The sequence below is a fragment of the Dipodomys spectabilis genome, unplaced genomic scaffold, assembly GCF_019054845.1.
Source record: "Dipodomys spectabilis isolate Male_0828 unplaced genomic scaffold, ASM1905484v1 ptg000137l, whole genome shotgun sequence".
Classification (NCBI taxonomy): domain Eukaryota; kingdom Metazoa; phylum Chordata; class Mammalia; order Rodentia; family Heteromyidae; genus Dipodomys; species Dipodomys spectabilis.
Window position 1 is genome coordinate 5,839,962 of NW_024870814.1, and position 17,839 is coordinate 5,857,800.

General features: G+C 39.5%; 1 protein-coding gene across 1 annotated transcript in view; it reads left to right on the forward strand.

Moving 5' to 3' along the window:
• Dnah6 (dynein axonemal heavy chain 6) overlaps window positions 1-17,839 on the forward strand; it is a 193,005-nt gene that overhangs the window by 111,236 nt on the left and 63,930 nt on the right. The window contains exons 41-47 of the mRNA XM_042690457.1: window positions 752-883; window positions 5,500-5,671; window positions 8,181-8,327; window positions 9,120-9,193; window positions 10,911-11,065; window positions 15,004-15,235; window positions 17,271-17,423. Of these exons, the coding sequence (XP_042546391.1) occupies window positions 752-883; window positions 5,500-5,671; window positions 8,181-8,327; window positions 9,120-9,193; window positions 10,911-11,065; window positions 15,004-15,235; window positions 17,271-17,423 (1,065 nt within the window). The remainder of the gene's footprint in view (window positions 1-751; window positions 884-5,499; window positions 5,672-8,180; window positions 8,328-9,119; window positions 9,194-10,910; window positions 11,066-15,003; window positions 15,236-17,270; window positions 17,424-17,839) is intronic.

The window sequence follows — 17,839 nt, forward strand, 5'->3', positions numbered from 1 at the left end:
ACACACAGGGAAAAGAAAGAAATAGGTTTATTTTGGTTCATAGTCCTGATAAAGGACAAGGGGCCCCATCTGGTATCACCTTCTTGCTGGCAGAGCCTTGGGACAGTTCTGGGCATTACATAGAGAATGGGGTGTGTATGGCTCTGTATGTATGTATTTGTTGTGGGGTGGGGAAGGGGTTGTTCTACTCTCTCTCCCATCAATATTCAGTAATGAAGTCTCCACTCTGATGTGAAAGATACTTCTCCTAAGAACTGGAGGCATGGTTCAAGTGGTAGAGCCCCTGCCTAGCAAGCATGAGGTTCTAAGTTCAAATCCTAGAACCACCCATAAAAAAAGTTGAACTGATTTCAAACTCTTTCGCTCCTCACCATGAAGATCAAACCCTGACATGAATTATGGAGGAGACAGAACACTCTAGATCTCCTAGGAATATTGAAAGGGGACAAACTGGTCATGAACTGCTCTCCACACACCTATACTCTGTTCTCCAGTCTGCAGACAGCTGAGGGACCTTTCCAAAAGGCAAAAGTCAAAGCCTTCTGTGTTGCTAATCCCCTTTATTTGATCTTGATCAACTTGTTGAACCATCCTGGTTTATTTTTCTCATCCATGGTCAGAAGGAATAAGTCACTTCATGTGGACAAAAATGTAATACACTGCCGGCTCCTGACAGATCCTTAAAAAACATCAGTTCTGTGTCCTGCCATTGGGAAGGGCCAGTCTCACCTCTTCTTCTCTCTGCATGCAGGACGTAACCATCGTATCAGCCTGTGCGCCTCCAGGAGGCGGCCGCAACCCTGTGACGCCCCGCTTCATCCGTCACTTCAGTATGCTGTGTCTCCCCATGCCCTCAGAGCACAGTCTGAAACAGATTTTTCAAGTGAGTGTGGATTGAAACTCAGACAGGAGTGGAGAGGAAAGCCTATATTCCAAGGCTGCCACAGTCAAAGTGGCCCATTGTGTTTCTGGGGATCACACGTCCCTCCTCCCTGAGCAGAAGGCAGGTGACGAGGATGAACACTGGGAGAACAACGGGCAGCTGTTTGCATTGTTGCCTTTCGTGTTTGTCTTCTCAAAGGTGGTTTTACGAATGCAGCAAGGGGTGTCTAAACATGACCTCCACTCTAAAGGAAGACTGTGTAGTAAGACCTTCCCTGCAGCATTCTGCATATGGTTCTCTGTGTGTGTGTGTGTGTGTGTGTGTGTGTGTGTGTTTGATAAATGAGGCGTTATTTTGAACAGAATGATGGGAGACCGAATGCCAGGTGGTGGAAGAAGATGAAAGGAAGGAAGAAGAGATTTCCAGAACAGGAGGTGCTTGGGTTGAATACAGTTACAGAGGCAGAAAATAGGAATAAGTGTGCAGGGAGAAGAAAACTGCTCTGAAGAATCTGACTTTGTCAGTAATTGCTCAGTTGTGCAGGAACTACATGCGTCTTTACATTTACTGACATTGGCCTCCTTTTCCAACGGAGTCCCTCTTGAGAGGAGAGAGAGGCAGAGCCAGCGTGTACTCAATATTGGGTGCATGGACAGAAGTTTTCTGTCCAAACCAACTAAGCTTTATCCATAGGGAATTATTTTGAATGACTAGGAAGTTGTTTAAGAGCTTATACATATATACATATAATATAAATGATATATAGTTTGGGAGAGTGCTTTAGAAAATGAAAGGATGGGCACTTATTTCCTATTATTATGCACAAAGGCCTAATACGTGCTTAATAGATCAAAGCATGAAGGAACAACAGGAAGTACATCAGACATTAATAGAAGGGGGTGGCTCCAACTCAGAGACTCATGCTCTCATTTTGGCTTTTTTGATGATGTCTGGTACAAACATGAGCCACCAGTGCCCGACAATAGGATGATTTTTAGGCATGTCCCCCCATTTATATTATTTTTTTTTTATTTTTTGGGATCCGGTCGTGGGGCCTGAACTCTGGGCCTGGGCGCTGTCCCTCAGCTCTTCAGCTCAAGGCTAGCACTCTACCACTTGAGCCACAGCGTCACTTCCGGCTTTTTTCTTTTTGCTTATGTGGTGCTGAGGAATCGAACCCAGGGCCTCATGCATGCAAGGCAAGCGCTCTACCACTGAGCCACCTTCCCAGTGCCCCCCCCCATTTTTAATAATCTTTCTACTGTAACTATATTTGAGGTTCAAAGTGCGTGTTATCCACACTCATTCTTGCGATGTGATGAGTGCTGGGAAGTGTCCCAAGTAGTTTGTGCCTGATTTTTAAAAATACTGAATTTGCAAATTCTTCCCTTTCTTACTACATTAAAGCAAATTTGGGGGTATGCCTACAAAAATGTCATCTAAAGCACCTCGATTGGAAAGGAATGTGTATAATCTGGGTTCCTGGAAAAGGAATTGTCTTAACCCTCGGCTTTTTGATGGGTTGTCACATCCATGGAAATGTGTCCCCCGTGGGGACATCCTGCAGATACATCAGAGCTAAACACTTGCTGCCGTGGAACTGCCTTTGCCCATTGTGACTTACAGACTTACAATGAAAATACATACCACCTCATGGGAAGAAATAGTAATGAATTATGGAAAAACTCAGATACTCTGAGGTCACTGGGTAGTAGGAATGGATTCAAGTGGGGACACATACTCCTCTCATTACCAGATTAGACAGTATATTTTAACAGTAGAATGAAAGGGCTCACTACAGGCTCATGCATTGCAAACATCATGTTTAATCACAACCTATGACAGAAGACTTTATAGTTCCCTGCCTTGTCCTTTGTTATTGAATGGAGGAGGGAGAACCTGGAGGTAACTAAAAATAGAAAAGGAAAATCAATAAGTTAAAATAACTTTGTTGTTAGGAACACATATATTAAATTGATTTATTTCTATCACAGAAAGAAACCTATGTATCTAAAAATATATGTAATATGTATATAAAATATATACACATATAATTATATGTAAAGTAATGTATATAAGGTTTTATCACCTATTACTTTTTAAATGGTCAGTGGTATGATGATGTCTTTTCTTTGATTATCTGTTGCAAGTTAGTTCAACAATTCATATATGCAGAACAAAACCTAAGTCACACTTTGCACAGATTTGGAATATGCTTGCTACAGGTGACTTCAGAACCACAGTTCATATATGCTTGTGAAAATTTATGTGGCAAAATATTCATCTCTGTATATTTTAAGGTTAAACTAAACAACATACAACAAATTTAACTGATGTCATTTAAAAAATATACTTTAAGGGGCTGGGAAGTTGGCTCAGTGGTAGAGTGCTTGCCTCGCATGCCCTGGGTTTAATTCCACAGCACCACATAAACAGAAAAATCCAGGAGTGGTACTGCGGTTCAAGTGGTAGAGCACTAGCCTTGAGCTGAAGAGCTCAGGGACAGTGCCCAGGCCAAGAGTGTGTGTGTGTGTGTGTGTGTGTGTGTGTATACACACACACACAATACATACAATATATACAAAAATACATACAATATATACAAAAATACGTATACTATCCTCATGTGAAAGTATCCTTCCCTAACTGTGAGAATTCTGGTTCTAGTTTGTGTGCATATTGTGTGCAAAAGAAGATCTTTGCAAAGTTGTCAAACATATCATGCAAGACATGTAAGGCAACTACCAAGACATGGTTTTTAGTAACCTCGATGATAATGTATTAATTTTATCTTGGTTTTCTTTTTTTGGAGGGGACACTTGTTTTTTTGGTTTGGGGTTTTTTGGGGGAGGGGAGAGTTCCTGGTGTTTTTTTCCTTTTTAAAATTTCTTTGACAGAGTCTCACTGTGTAGCCTAGGCTTGCCTCAAACTCTTGATCCTCCTACTTTTTAAAAATACCTATGAATGTCAATTTAGCAGATATTCATTCATTCACTAAACAGGTATCAGCTGAGCATATCATATGAGAGATACGAGTGCATCATTTTAAACAAAATAGGTGCCATCTTCAACCTAATGGAGCTTCTATCATGGAGACAGATCATGACTGAGTTCTATAGATAGATGCAAGAGTCACTAATATATATGCTAGAAACTGTTTGCATCCAGAATAGACATGCTGGAATTTCTATATTTGTAATATATAGTACATACATATATATAATATATAGTATACACATATATTCCAATTTTTCTATATTTTCATCAACTTTGGAGATTAAGGTTACATTTATAATTTTGAACAGATGCTCCTGCTCAAAATACCACTCATTTTGGGGTATCCAAAAGGAGAATACCTCAGAAAGACAGTTTCTAAAATTCATTAAGTTGCTAAAAACTAATTAATGCCCAGCAAAAGGCCCACTACAACCAAATGCTTTGATCTATTTCAAAACATCTTGTGTGTGAGACCCAAATCCAAAATCACTAACGTAACTCTCAAGCAATCTGCCAAATGTGTTCATGTGCATTCTGATGACTTTTTCCATCCTTCATAGGATGGTGATGAGAATGTATTTTTTAAAACTACAATGACTTTTCTGAGCTTCCAGAACTAGGAGGGGCTAACTCTACTCAGGTAGGGGAGGGGCTAGCTCATATTTAGGTACTTTCAAATTGTAATAAGCTATGGATTCCCTGGAAGAGACTAATGAGAGGACTTATTTTGGATCGGGAGGTCAAGGAAAGCCTCTCTGCAAATATTGCAATACCTAAAACTTGACAGATGAGAAAGCACCTATCTAGCAGAAAACCATATAGGCTAGGTACTGGGAGAGAGGAGCAGGGAGTGTGGAGACTGAGAGAAGGAACATGGGCTGTTACAGCCAATGTGGATGGGAATAGGGAAGGAAGAGAAGAGGAAGAGGAGCCCGGAGAGGTTAGCCATTAGGAGAGCTGTGATGGATTTGCATAAATAAAGGGAGACAGGGGAGAGGAGATGGAAGAGGACAGTCCAGTGAGTGAAGAGAAGGGCATGAAGAAGACCAGATGAAGAAGAGGGAAGAAAAATGAAGTAGTCAGGGGAAACAAAGAAGCAGGTGGATTCAAGAGATTGTGAGGGACAAAGAATGGTAGGTGTCATCAGACATCCAAGCTTCTGATCTGAATGAAGAAGGTTGGGCCATTAACTGAAGGGGATGAAAGTCCATAATTACAAGTACGTTGCATGAAAATGGAAATCTATAGGCCCATTGATCATTTGCCCATAAAAATCAGAGACAACATTTCATTTCCAGATTAGTCTGTGCCCTTCCAACAGGACTCTCTGGATTCACATCAGGAAGGAGAGTAAACCACTTGAGAGTAGATCCGAGGTGTATTCACAGAGCATGTATATGCCATTCTAAACAGGCACTCTAAACAATCACAGAAGAGGGAAGTGAGCCCATTCTCGAAAACATAACCTCAAATGAACAGAAGAGCTTTCACAGTCAAGATATCTTGGTGTTAAAATTTGACTTTTTAGTTATTGATAGAAAATAATATTAAATCTAGAGTATTTGAAAGATAAGTGTATGGTTTAAAAGAATGCTCTAATGTTATGCTTTTGGTTTTAGGCCATCTTAAATGGCTTTCTAAGTGACTTCCCACCAGCTGTAAGGCAAACTTCATCAAACATTGTAGAAGCTGCAGTTGAAATTTATAACAGAATGAGTGTTGATCTCCTACCAACACCAGCCAAGTCCCACTATGTCTTTAACTTGAGGGATTTATCCAAATGTGTGCAAGGTAATGTATTAAAACCTCTTTCTCCAATCTTCACCCTCAATTGCACCACTGCACCCAAATCTCTCCATGGAACCATATATACACAGGTGTCTGTGTCTTACCTGGAAATCCCATAGCATGCCCTTCCTCCCTCTCTCCCCAATCCAAGCTAAACACCATAGATTTTTCAAACCCCACAAATCCCTCTCATTTCTCAGTCTCAGCTGATGAGTCATCTTTAAGTGAAATGCTAGAAAGAATCGGACCACAACCTCATCCTTATAGAAAGTCAAACCTGAAAAAAAAACAACTTTTCTAATATCTAAATCAAACCTTTCCCCTTCTTTTGTGTACAGTCACTAACTTAACTGCACTGTCATATACTTCACCCTCTGACTCTATCCTGTCCTTCTTATTTTATACCATTTTAATTTTCTTTTCTCAATAAAGATTCAAACAAGCCAAAGCTAAAACATGTGCAATATATGCAAAGCAGGCTGAGAGAAAGCTATCAAACACTTCCATAAAAGCAATGTCTAAGCACTCTGAAGTCCATTTCTGTTTTCTATTGTCATCAAAATCCAACACATTACCTTTGGTGCTTTAATAAGGCTGAGAATGAACTAGAACACAGTGGTCCAGGGCAGGAGCTGAGACTTAGCTTAAAAACCTCAACTACCTGCACTACTCTTCTTTCACACACTATTCTCCCAAGTTCCGATCTTTCCTGCTCACATTCTCAAAGCTCAGTGACTGTTTTCTTTTTCCTTCTTCAAGAATTTAGAGACAACACTCAAAGCTGGTGCACCAACCATCCTTGTCATAGGATGGCACTGACATTTTCCATGCCCACCACCAATGAAATCTTCATTTCCTGTATCAGCAGTGTGATTCTTGAATTCATAAACTCATTTTTCACAGAAACATTAGAAAATGGCTTTGCTTCTTTACTGAACTTATTCAGACTTACTTCCTAGTCTTTAGACATTGTCTAATCTAGCCATTTATTTATTTGCCATCCCTCATTGTTTTTCTATTCCTATTTTCTTTTCTTTTCTTTTCTTTTTTTGGGGGGGGGTCCGGTTGTGGGGCCTGAACTCTGGGCCTGGGTGCTATCCCTCAGCTCTTCAGCTCAAGGCTAGCACTCTACCACTTGAGCCATAGCACCACTTCCGGCTTTTTTCTTTTTGCTTATGTGGTGCTGAGGAATCGAACCCAGGGCCTCATGCATGCAAGGCAAGCGCTCTACCACTGAGCCACCTTCCCAGCCCACTCTATTCCTATTTTCTTAAACAACTTCCAAGCTTCAGCACTGGTGGCTCATGCCAGTAATCCTAGCTATTCAGGAGGCTAAGATCTGAGGCTCAAAGTTCAAAGCCAGCCAAGCAGGAACGTCTTTAAGACTCTTATTTCCAGTTAACCATCAAAAATCAGGAAGTGGAGCTATGGTTCAAGTGGTGGAGCACACTGGGAAGGTGGCTCAGTGGTAGAGTGCTTGCCTTGCGCATTCATGAGGACCTTGGTTTGATTCCTCAGCACCACATAAACAGAAAAAGCCAGAAGTGGTGCTGTGGCTCAAGTGAGCACTAATTTTGAGTTTAAAAAAAAATCCTCAGGGACAGCTCCCAACCCTGAGTTCAAGCCCCAGGACCACACCAAAAAAAAAAAAAAAAAAAAAAAGAGGATCCATTTTATCTCACCAATGATAAATTATCCAGGAAATTCCAGTTGTTAACATCATCCTTATTGTCCCCACATTCCATCAACATGTCCTAGAAATTCCCTTGTTTCTATAATTTTAATTGAAAATAATTAAAATTTTAAGCACTTCAAGAAACACATGTAGACTGAGGTTTGGCTCATGAAGATACTTGATGATTAAATGTGAGACCCTGAGCTCCCCAGTACTGCCAAAAAAGAAAAAAGAAGAAAGGAAAGGGACACAAATCACACATATATAATATTTTGTTAAATATAACATCATTATCTAGAAACATCTTACTATCACAGGGCAGTGTGGACAGTATCTACTATCTTATATACCTATGCATGTGATATACATTGTACATGCCCTTGTCCACATGGTGTGGACAGAGAAGCCCATCGGAGGGGTGTGTCTGCAAAAAGAACCTTTCCAGGTACTGCTTTGTATTATTGCTCCCATTGTAACTTGAAATTTTTAGGACTGCATTTGCAATAATAATTGAGACTAACTTTTTAAGGGCTCAGAATAATATGAGTAAAACCCATATCCTAAGGAAAGGAGCATTGCTTAAGCTATAAAGTTTGACCACTTCACATGATCAATTTAAAAAATATATCACAAAACAATATAAAAGGCTTTGTCACATAAGGCATTCCAGGTTTGCTTTCAAAAACTTAGGTTCCCATTAATCTCCGCATACACACTGGGAAAGCACTTTGTCAATGTGTGGGTGAAGTTGGACTTACTGATTTCCTGGTTAAATTATTACTAGATATTCCACAAAGGTAATTTCTTTTCTTTTTTTCCCCCCCTAAAAACTAACAGGTATTCTCCAGTGTGATTCAGGAACAATAAGGGAAGAATTACAGATATTCAGACTCTTTTGCCATGAATGCCAAAGAGTATTCCATGACCGTTTGATTAATAATGAAGACAAGCACTATTTCCATGTTATCTTGACAGAAATGGCCAGTAAATATCAATCTTTATTTACAGTATTTATATTTGTTTCCTTTAGTAGCTCAGGTTTATAATATTTTTAAATTGTGGCAGTTATTTTCCTGAAATGTAAGAAGGTTTAATTTTTTTAATTCGTGATAGGTTTTTAAGTAGAACAGAGAAAATAGTCTGTGTGCCAGTGGCTCACATCTGTAATCCTACCTACTCAAGAGACTCAGACCTAAGGATCACATTTCAAAGCCAGCCTAAGCAGGAAAGTCCTTGACACTCTTATCTCCAATTAACCAACAAACCAACAACAACAACAAAAAAAACTAACAAAGAGCCAGAAGTGGAGCTGTAGTTTAAATGGTAGAGTGCTAGCCTTGAGCCAAAAAGCTCAGAAAATGAATGCCCAGGCCCCAGAGTTCAAGCCACAGAGTTAGTAGCAGATGAGAGAGTGAAAAAGAGAGAGAGAAGTAGAGAGAGAAGAGAGGGGAGAAGGGAGAGAAAGAGAGAAAAACCAACATCTTAGCTGATTGAAAATCAAGATAACAGTATTTTCACAATAAAAAGGAAAGAAAAGATGATTAGGACAATGTAATCCAGTATTTACCTTGTCACAAAGGCTTTCAATATTTGTTATCTATTCTTCATCTTAAATCTGGAAAATTACCAACCAAACTCACATGGCCTTTACTCAATTTTCACTTTTAGCAATTAGGGCTTTAGCAAAGTAGCTGCTGACATTTTCTGCATATCTTATTGAAAAGCTGAATTCTAGCTTATCATTAAACCAAACATTTTTTTTTTATATTTGAACAGACAAACATTTTGGAATTTCAATTGAGATAGACTATTTTTTAACCAAGCCCATCATCTTTGGAGATTTCATTAAGGTAAGTGTACTGTATTGCTATCACTGTATTTGAAGATTGTAAAGCATTTACTATTTTCTGAACCACTCGTTTTGCTGCTGTTGTGGTTGTTGGCAGTACTGTGGGTTGAGCTCAGGGTCTCAGGCTTGCTAGGCAAGTGTTCTACCCTTTGAGCCACACCTCCAGTTAAAACATTAGTTATTTTCTGCTTCAAGTCCTTCTTCTACAAGAACTTTCCATTTGTTAAGATTAAATGCCTGGACTAGGTATAGGCAGATTGTTGCACCATGAGCCCATCAACCTACAGTGGATTATACAACCATTTTGTCAGGGCACAGCTACACTCACCATTTGCTTTTGCCCTACAACACCAGAGTAAAAGACAAAGACTGGGTATCCTGCAAAGACTAATATGTGTGTGTGTGTGTGTGTGTGTGTGTGTGCGTGTGTATATACATATATATAAATAATAGAGAGACAGAGAGCCAGAGACAACAGAAAGAGACGGAGAACTGAGGTTTATTTAAACTCAGGTCTTAACATGTGCTAGGCAGGCTCTCTACCAATGAACCATACCTCCAGCCCTTTTTTAATGGTTATTTTTGAAATAAGGTCTTGCTTCCTACCCTAGGTGTGTATCTAACCAAGAACTGCTTATTTTAGGCCTCCATTACTAGCTGGTATGACAGAGACACACCACCACACCAAACATCTTTCCACCAAGATAGAGCCTCAGAAACTTTTCTTCCAGGGGTCGCATGGAACCAGGATTCTCTCAATCCCACCCTCTCAAGTACCTAGAATTACAGGTGTGATCTGCCAGCTCCCAGCTCCTTTATTTTCTTTATACATTTCTCAAATCAGTCCTTCACATAATATCTACACTCTTTTGCATCCTGGACCTGCACTGGAATAAATCTTCCATTTAACCCCACATTCTTTTTCTAGGTACATATTCTCCATGTTTCCAAGCAAGCAGGACAGTATTGTTTTTGTTCACCCTAAGCCCCTAGATTCCCTGTCAGCATAGCAGGCTCCCACTTAGTGCTGATTCAGTGACGAATGAACTCATCTTCGTATCAGATGTATGCACTGTGAAATTTTCCTTCAGATGACTATTACCACCTTACAGAAGAAAAGATAAATATTGTGACATAGATCTATTTAAACTTATCATTAAAAATAATGTTTGGGGTTTGTTTTCAAAGATTACATTTCCTATGTGGTTTTGGTGATGTTATCATCAAATGAAGAATAATTAAAGGAGAAATGAAGACCGGGACTCTCCTTGGATTGCCTGGGTATTTCAGTCCAAGCGAAAGTGCCTGGCGCACTTGCCATAGCAGAGAAAAGAGATCCCCAACTGATCCAAATGGGAACTCAGTTCCCCTAAGTTTACACCTGATTTTTACTCTCAGCAATTTATTAAACCCTACATGGCTGCTGTATAAAAACTACATATGTTCTAGCATGATTGTTTATAACAGTAACAATCCATCATGTGTATTTTCGGTTTTTCTAATGTCAGTCACCTGAGAGCAAAAGTATAAAATCAAAGTGTGGGGTTATACCAAAAAAAAAACCATATTCTTAGCATCCAATGTGACTTCTATTACACAAAGCATTGAAATTACAATGCAGTGCTTGAAGAAGTTAAATGAAATGGGTTTCCCAGACTCTTCGGTCATGTGTGTTTATATATGATATCATGGTTCTTCTCTCATCAATCATCTTACAGTTTGGAGCAGAAAAGGAGGATAGAATTTATGATGACTTACCTGATATGGAAAAAATCTCAAATGTTCTACAGGACTACCTTGATGATTACAATCTGACAAACCCTAAAGAAGTAAAGTTGGTGTTCTTCCAGGATGCCATAGAACATGTTTCAAGGTAGAGTATTAAAAGATACCTAGTTATGCATTGCTTTTATTCCGTTTCCTTTCTTGTGCCAGTCGTGGAGTGTGAACTCAGGGCTTTGTGCTCTGTTGTGGCTTTTTCCTCTCAAGGCTAGTGCTTTATCACATAAGCCACAGCTCTATTTCCATCTTTTGTTGGTTAATTGAAAATGGAGAGTCTCACGGATTTTCTGCCCGGTAAGGTTTAACCCACATTTTTCAAATTTCAGTCTGAGAAGCTAGTATTGCAAACATGAGTCACCAGCACCCAGTTTTAATTTCTTGTGCATTAAAAAATAAAAAAAATTAAGTGGCATAAACTCTTTAAATAAGTTGCTGACTGAATAAGGGTCTTTTAACAATTATCAGAGTAATCCAAAAGGTTTTTTGGTGGTGGTGTTGGTCATGGGGCTTGAACTCAGCCTGGACACTGTCCCTGAGCTTTTTTGCTCAAGGCTAGCATTCTACCATTTTGAGCCATAGTACCACTTCTGGTTTTCTAGTGACTAATTGGAGATAAAAAGTCTCACAGACTTTCCTACCTGGGCTAGCTTTGAACTGCAATCCTCAGATCTCAGCCTCTTGAATTGCTAAGATTATAGACGTGAGCCACCAGCAACCTGTACCAAAAGATATTTTAATATATTTTGAATATATATGGCAAGAAATTTCTTTTCAATCCCAGGTATTATTATTGTCGCTAAGTATCGCTGGATTGTTTTGTTCATTTTTATATGCTCTCTCTTTTTACAAAAAGAATCTGACTTGGGTTACACTGATACATATACAGTACAACAAGGCTAACTGCATGCATGTGGAAAGTGAGGATTCCAGATTATAGCAAAACAAGTTGAAGTCAGGAACCAGTGGCTCACATCTCTGTAATCCTAGGTACTCAGAATTCTGAGATCCAGCATAAACAAAATAGTTTGTAAGACTCCATCTCCAAAATAACCAACAAAAAGTTAGTCTGAAAGTGTGACTTAAATGTAGAGCACCAGCTGAGCCAACAAACTAAGCAAGCATGAGGCCCTGAGTTCAAGCTCTGCTTATGAGTCTGATAATAATAGATCCCATTTGCTTCTAAGTGTGATTCCTGCCTTGCAAGTACCTATTGAGAGACATCCTGACGTGTCCAGCATGAGTATCTACAGCCCTTGGGACACAAACCACTTTAGGAAGTGGCTTGGGTCCTGTTGGACAATTCTGAGGGTTGAAATGATGCTCATGGGGTGAGCCAATACCTGCTTCTCAAGACTTCTGGTACCCATCTATCCTTAACATTGATAGTAATGCCATTCAATGTGCCTATAAAGCCACAGTGTAGAGCATCTCACTTAATGTCACATGTGAAAATACGGATCCAAGTGGTAGAGTACCAGCATTAATAAATGAGAGAGAGAGAGAGAGACCAAGGCACAGAGTACTGGCACAAGAGTCCCACTAGTGTTTAAACAACAACAACTGGGAAACCTATGCCTTCATTGTTTCTTTACATAGGTAAGCAAAAGTGTTTATGCATTCTTATTTCTACACTTCTTACCCAAAAGTGAGCTATCCAAGCCTGATTCCAGTGGCTCACACCTAGAATCATAGCTATTCAGGAGGCTTAGACCTGAGGATTGTGTTTCAAAGCCAGCTTAGACAAGAAAATCCAAGAGACTTTTACCTCTAACTACCAAAAAGCCAGAAGTGTAGTTGTGGCTCAAGTGGCAGAGTGCCACTTGAATGAAAGACTAAGGGACAGGGTGACATTATTCATAAAGAAATGTATTCTTCATCTTAATTATATAATTGTAACCCCTCTTACATCAACTTTACACTAACAATAAATAAATTTTTAAAAATAAATAAAAAATGGAAGTGCTGCTGTGGCTCAAGTGATAGAGCGCTAGCCTTGAGCTGAAGAGCTCAGGGACAGCGCCCAGACCCAGAGTACAGGCCCCACGACCGGCAAAAATTAAATAAATAAACAAATAAAAATAAATAAACAATTAATTAAAAGATTATAAAAAATTTTTTAAGCTAAGGGATAGCACCTAGGCCCTGAATTCAAGCCCCAGTACCAGTGCAAAGATTAAAAATAAAAATAAAACTTTCTATTATGTTTTTATGTATGTATTTCTACTTTTCTATTTCTCCTATAATTTTTTTTGAAGGGTCCGGTCATGGAGCCTGAACTCTGGGCCTGAACGCTGATCCTCAGCTCTTCAGCTCAAGGCTAGTGCTCTACCACTTGAGCCACAGTGCCACTTCCAGCTTTTTTTCTTTTTGCTCATGTGGTGCTGAGGAATCGAACCCAGGGCCTCAGGCATGCAAGGCAAGCGCTCTACCACTGAGCTACATTCCCAGCCCTCTATTTCTCCTATAAAACAGGGTTTGGTCTCTGTATGATGGGTGGGGTTACCTGCTCCAGGCTTCTTGTCTCTCCTCCTATAATTACCGTTGCATAGTTCTCCCATTTTTCCCCTTAGATTTGTCCTCTTTGTCTTCCATCTCTCTCTCTCTCATCATTTTGATATTGCTTTTCCTTCTCTGAGTTCTCAGTATATTACCTGAGCTTGTCCTCTGGGTGGCTTATTCAATTTCTCACATTATCTGTGGGACTCATCTTTCACCAGGGTTTTTTTGGTGGCTGTCATTTAGTAGTCCAATTTTTTCCATCTCTTCAGTTTTTCAAAAACTCTGACTTTTTTACCTCCTTCATTCTCTTCATTTTGAATATCCAGTCTGGTAGCCTGGTTACAGTACTTTTTTCTTTTGGTCGGTCGTGGGGCTTGAACTCTGGGCCTGGGCACTGTCTCTCAGCTCTTCAGCTCAAGGCTAGTGCTCTACCACTTGAGCCACAGAGCTACTACCAGTTTTCTGGTGATTTATTGGAGATAAGAGTCTCTCCAACATTTTGCCCTGTCTGGCTTTGAACCATGATCCTCAGATCTCAGCCTCTTGAGTAGCTAGGATTACAGGCATGAGCCACCAGCACCTGGCTTACAGTACTTTATTAAATTCTCACCAACTAGAATCAGAAAGTTTACAAAATGTTCTTGATATCTTGCAGTAATTGTTTCCATTGGTCTCTCCTTCTGAACAGCTGAATCTTTTTCTTGATTCAAGAAATTTCCTGGGCTGAGTGTTGGTGGCTCACACCTGTAATCCTAGCTGCTCAGGAGGCTGAGATCTGAAGATTGCAGTTCAAGGCCATCCTGGGTGGGAAAGTCCATGAGACTCTTACCTCCAATTAACCACCAGAAAACCAGAAGTGGAGCTTGTAGCTCAAAATGATAGAAAGCTAGCCTTGAGCAAAAAAAGTTCAGGGACAGAACCCAAGCCCTGTATTCAAGCCCCATGCCTGACGAAAAGAGAAGAGGAGAGGAGAGGAGAGGAAAGGGGAGGAGAGGGGAGGGGAAGGGAGGGAGGAGGGAGGGAAGGAAGGAAGGAAGAAAGAAAGAAAGAGAGAGAGAGAGAGAAAGGAAGGACGGAAGGAAGGAAATAAAAGATAGGAAAAGAAAGAAAGAAAGAGAGAGAAAGAGAGAGAAAAGAAAGAAAGAGAGAGAGAGAAGAAAGAAGGAGAGAGAAAGAAAGAGAGAAATGTTCTGCTTGCTCAACCTTGTTAAAGACCTGGGCTTGCCAATGTAATGGTTAATTTAAGTTGTAGCCTAGATCCATTAAAATCCTTTGCACTTGGACAAAGGGAGAAAGAAATGTTATCTTAAACTAGCATATGTAAGATACAGAGGCTACCATCAGCCAGTGGGACAAAAAAATGGAAAATGGACAGACTTAATACTGTTCACTGTGAGCTCAAGGTACTCTGCCCTTCCCTCTACTAGTCCTGATATGCTCACCTCCACCCTTTCTTTCTGGGGCTTGTCCCAGAGCGTAAACCATGTTTGTAACCTTCAAATAAACTTTCCTCTGTGTTGCCTCTCACAGAATTGCCCGGATGATCCGCCAGGAAAGAGGGAACGCCCTGCTGGTGGGCGTAGGAGGCACAGGGAAGCAATCTCTCACCAGACTTGCAGCTCACATATGTGGTTACAAATGCATGCAGATCGAACTCAGCCGGGGATATAATTATGATACTTTCCATGAAGACCTGAGGAAGTTGTACAAAATGGCTGGGGTAGAGGACAAAAATATGGTTTTCCTTTTCACTGACACTCAGGTACATTACTAATGTAACTGCTCATGTGTACCAGAAAGTGTATGATTGTACAATCCAACATGTTCTGTGACTACTTTTTTATTTGCTTTATCAAGTTTCTACCTTTCAATTCTAAGTAATTATGATCAAAGGTAACGAAGTTTTCATCTTTGGAATAAGAAGCTAAAGATACCAGCAGGTAATGAAATCTTACGTTCGAAGTACATAAATGCATATATGATTTTTCTAAATAGGTTTTATCCAAGAAAAGAAGAAATAAACCTCTATCTCAGATCTGATTAATTTCTAAAATTAAAGTAATATTACAGCCCACTCACTGAGCTTGGCTTGAATTAGCAAAGGATTTTTTACATTAATTCGATATGGATATTTTAACTCTAAGAAAAGTAACTTTTCTAGAAGTCAGCCTAAGAATAAAAAGTGATAGACTTGAGAGTCAGGCACTGGTGGCTCATACCTATAATCCTAGCTAAGCAGGAAGCTGAGATCTGAAGATCACAATTTGAAGCCAGCCCTGACAGGAAAGTCCATGAGAATCTTATCTCCAATAAATTTCCAAAAAGCCAAAAGTGGAGCTGTGGCTCAAGTAGTAGAGCACTAGCCTTGAGCAAAAAAGCTCAGGGACAGCACCCAATCCCTGAGTTCAAGCTTCCAAGAGTGGCACACACAAAAAAAACAGAAGTGATAGATGTGATGCATGAATATTCTAAACTCTCTTTTAATTTTTAAAACCTTGTGTAAGTAGTATTAATTGCAAACACAAATGGAAAAACATTTTAATGTCTATATATTAGTACATATCATATATTATTATGAAAGTACATATTACAAATGAAAAGACAAGCACAACAAAAGATAATAGAATGTGGATAAGAAACTTCTAGAACTGTACAGTCCCATCAGTAATCATTTTATTTATTTTAATTAATCAATTTAATTAAATAAATAAAATGCTAGTGGTCTGGCCTTAAAAGTTGACAAAAGCTAAAAAAAATCATTATATTCAGTGTCGGCAAAGATATGGGGAAAACAGGCCTACTCCTTCTTCATAGAAAGTTTATAATCTAACAACTTTCTTTCTGGAATATGTTAACTGCAATATAAAATTACAGCCTTTTAATTTCATTTATATATTAATAACAGTTGTGTGATAAAGTTATATGTACAAGAATAGCTATTGTAGTATTTTATTTTTTTTTTTTGGTCCGGTCTTGGGGCCTGAACTCTGGGCCTGGGCGCTGTCCCTCAGCTCTTCAGCTCAAGGCTAGCGCTCTACCACTTGAGCCACAACGCCACTTCTGGCTTTTTTCTTTTTGCTTATGTGGTGCTGAGGAATCGAACCCAGGGCCTCAGGCATGCAAGGCAAGCGTTCTACCACTGAGCCACCTTCCCAGCCCTTATTGTAGTATTTTTAAATAACGAGAGTCCCAATGTACCATGAAAAAATTACATAAGTAAATTTTAGCATTATCACATAATAAAACACCACATAAAATATTAAAATTCTATTGTAGAAGCATACACAATAATTAATGCAAGAATGTTTATGATATTTTATACCATATTTTGTATACTTTATATACAAAAAAATTGACTCTGAGCCAGGTGTCAGTGGCTTACACCTGTAATCCTAGCTACTCAGGAGGCTAAGATCTGAGGATCATGGTTCAAAGCCAGCCAAGAAAGGAAAATCCATTAGATTTTTATCACAACCACCAAAAAGCTATGGCTCAAGCAGTAGAGGGCCAGCTTTGGACAAAAAAGTTTAGGGGCAGCACCCAGGCCCTGAGTTCAAGCTCCAGGCTCAGCATAAACAAACGAAGAATCTATTCTGTAGGTTATTCAGTTTAATGTATATGTAGACAGTTATTTCATATGTACAACTAGAAAACATCTGGGTCATGAGCTTGTAGGTGATTTTTGTCTTCTTATCCACCTTTATTTTGCAATAAAAATAAAATAAATTGCTCAATAACTCACATATAACAACTATAAAGTGACTGAATTATGATGATCATTCTGCTTTCTTCTATAGATTGTAGTGGAGGAGTTCCTAGAAGACATAAATAACATTCTGAATTCAGGAGAAGTGCCTAATTTATTTGAAAAAGATGAACTGGAATATGTTTTAGCAGCCACCAGACCAAAAGCAAAAGAAGCTGGAATTCCCGAGGGGAACAGAGATGAGGTAGCAACATACCCAAATAGTTGCATGGCTTTCTACAAACAAGTGATCTGAACTTTTAGCATTCCACAAGCCCTCTTATAGAATCCATAAATAGAATTTTTTCAGTATAATTTTTTGGGTAATTTTATGCTTTCTTTTCTATGTTTAAAGTGTTGTTTCTAGACCTCCAAATATTTGCATAGAAGTGGAGACCCTCCTTACTGCTGCCTTATAGAGGTCCTAGTCTTGTCCAAGCTGCCCAGCTTCTCTTGTCCTTCAAGTACAAGTTTATTTCACACGTTGCACGTTGCAGTGTCCTACTTGAGTGGAGCTGTAGGCATGAGTCTAGCACTTTTTGGGGGGGAGGGGGATGTTGATTGTGGGGCTTGAACTAGGGGACTAGGCACTGTCCTTTAGCTCTCTTGCTTAAGGCTAGA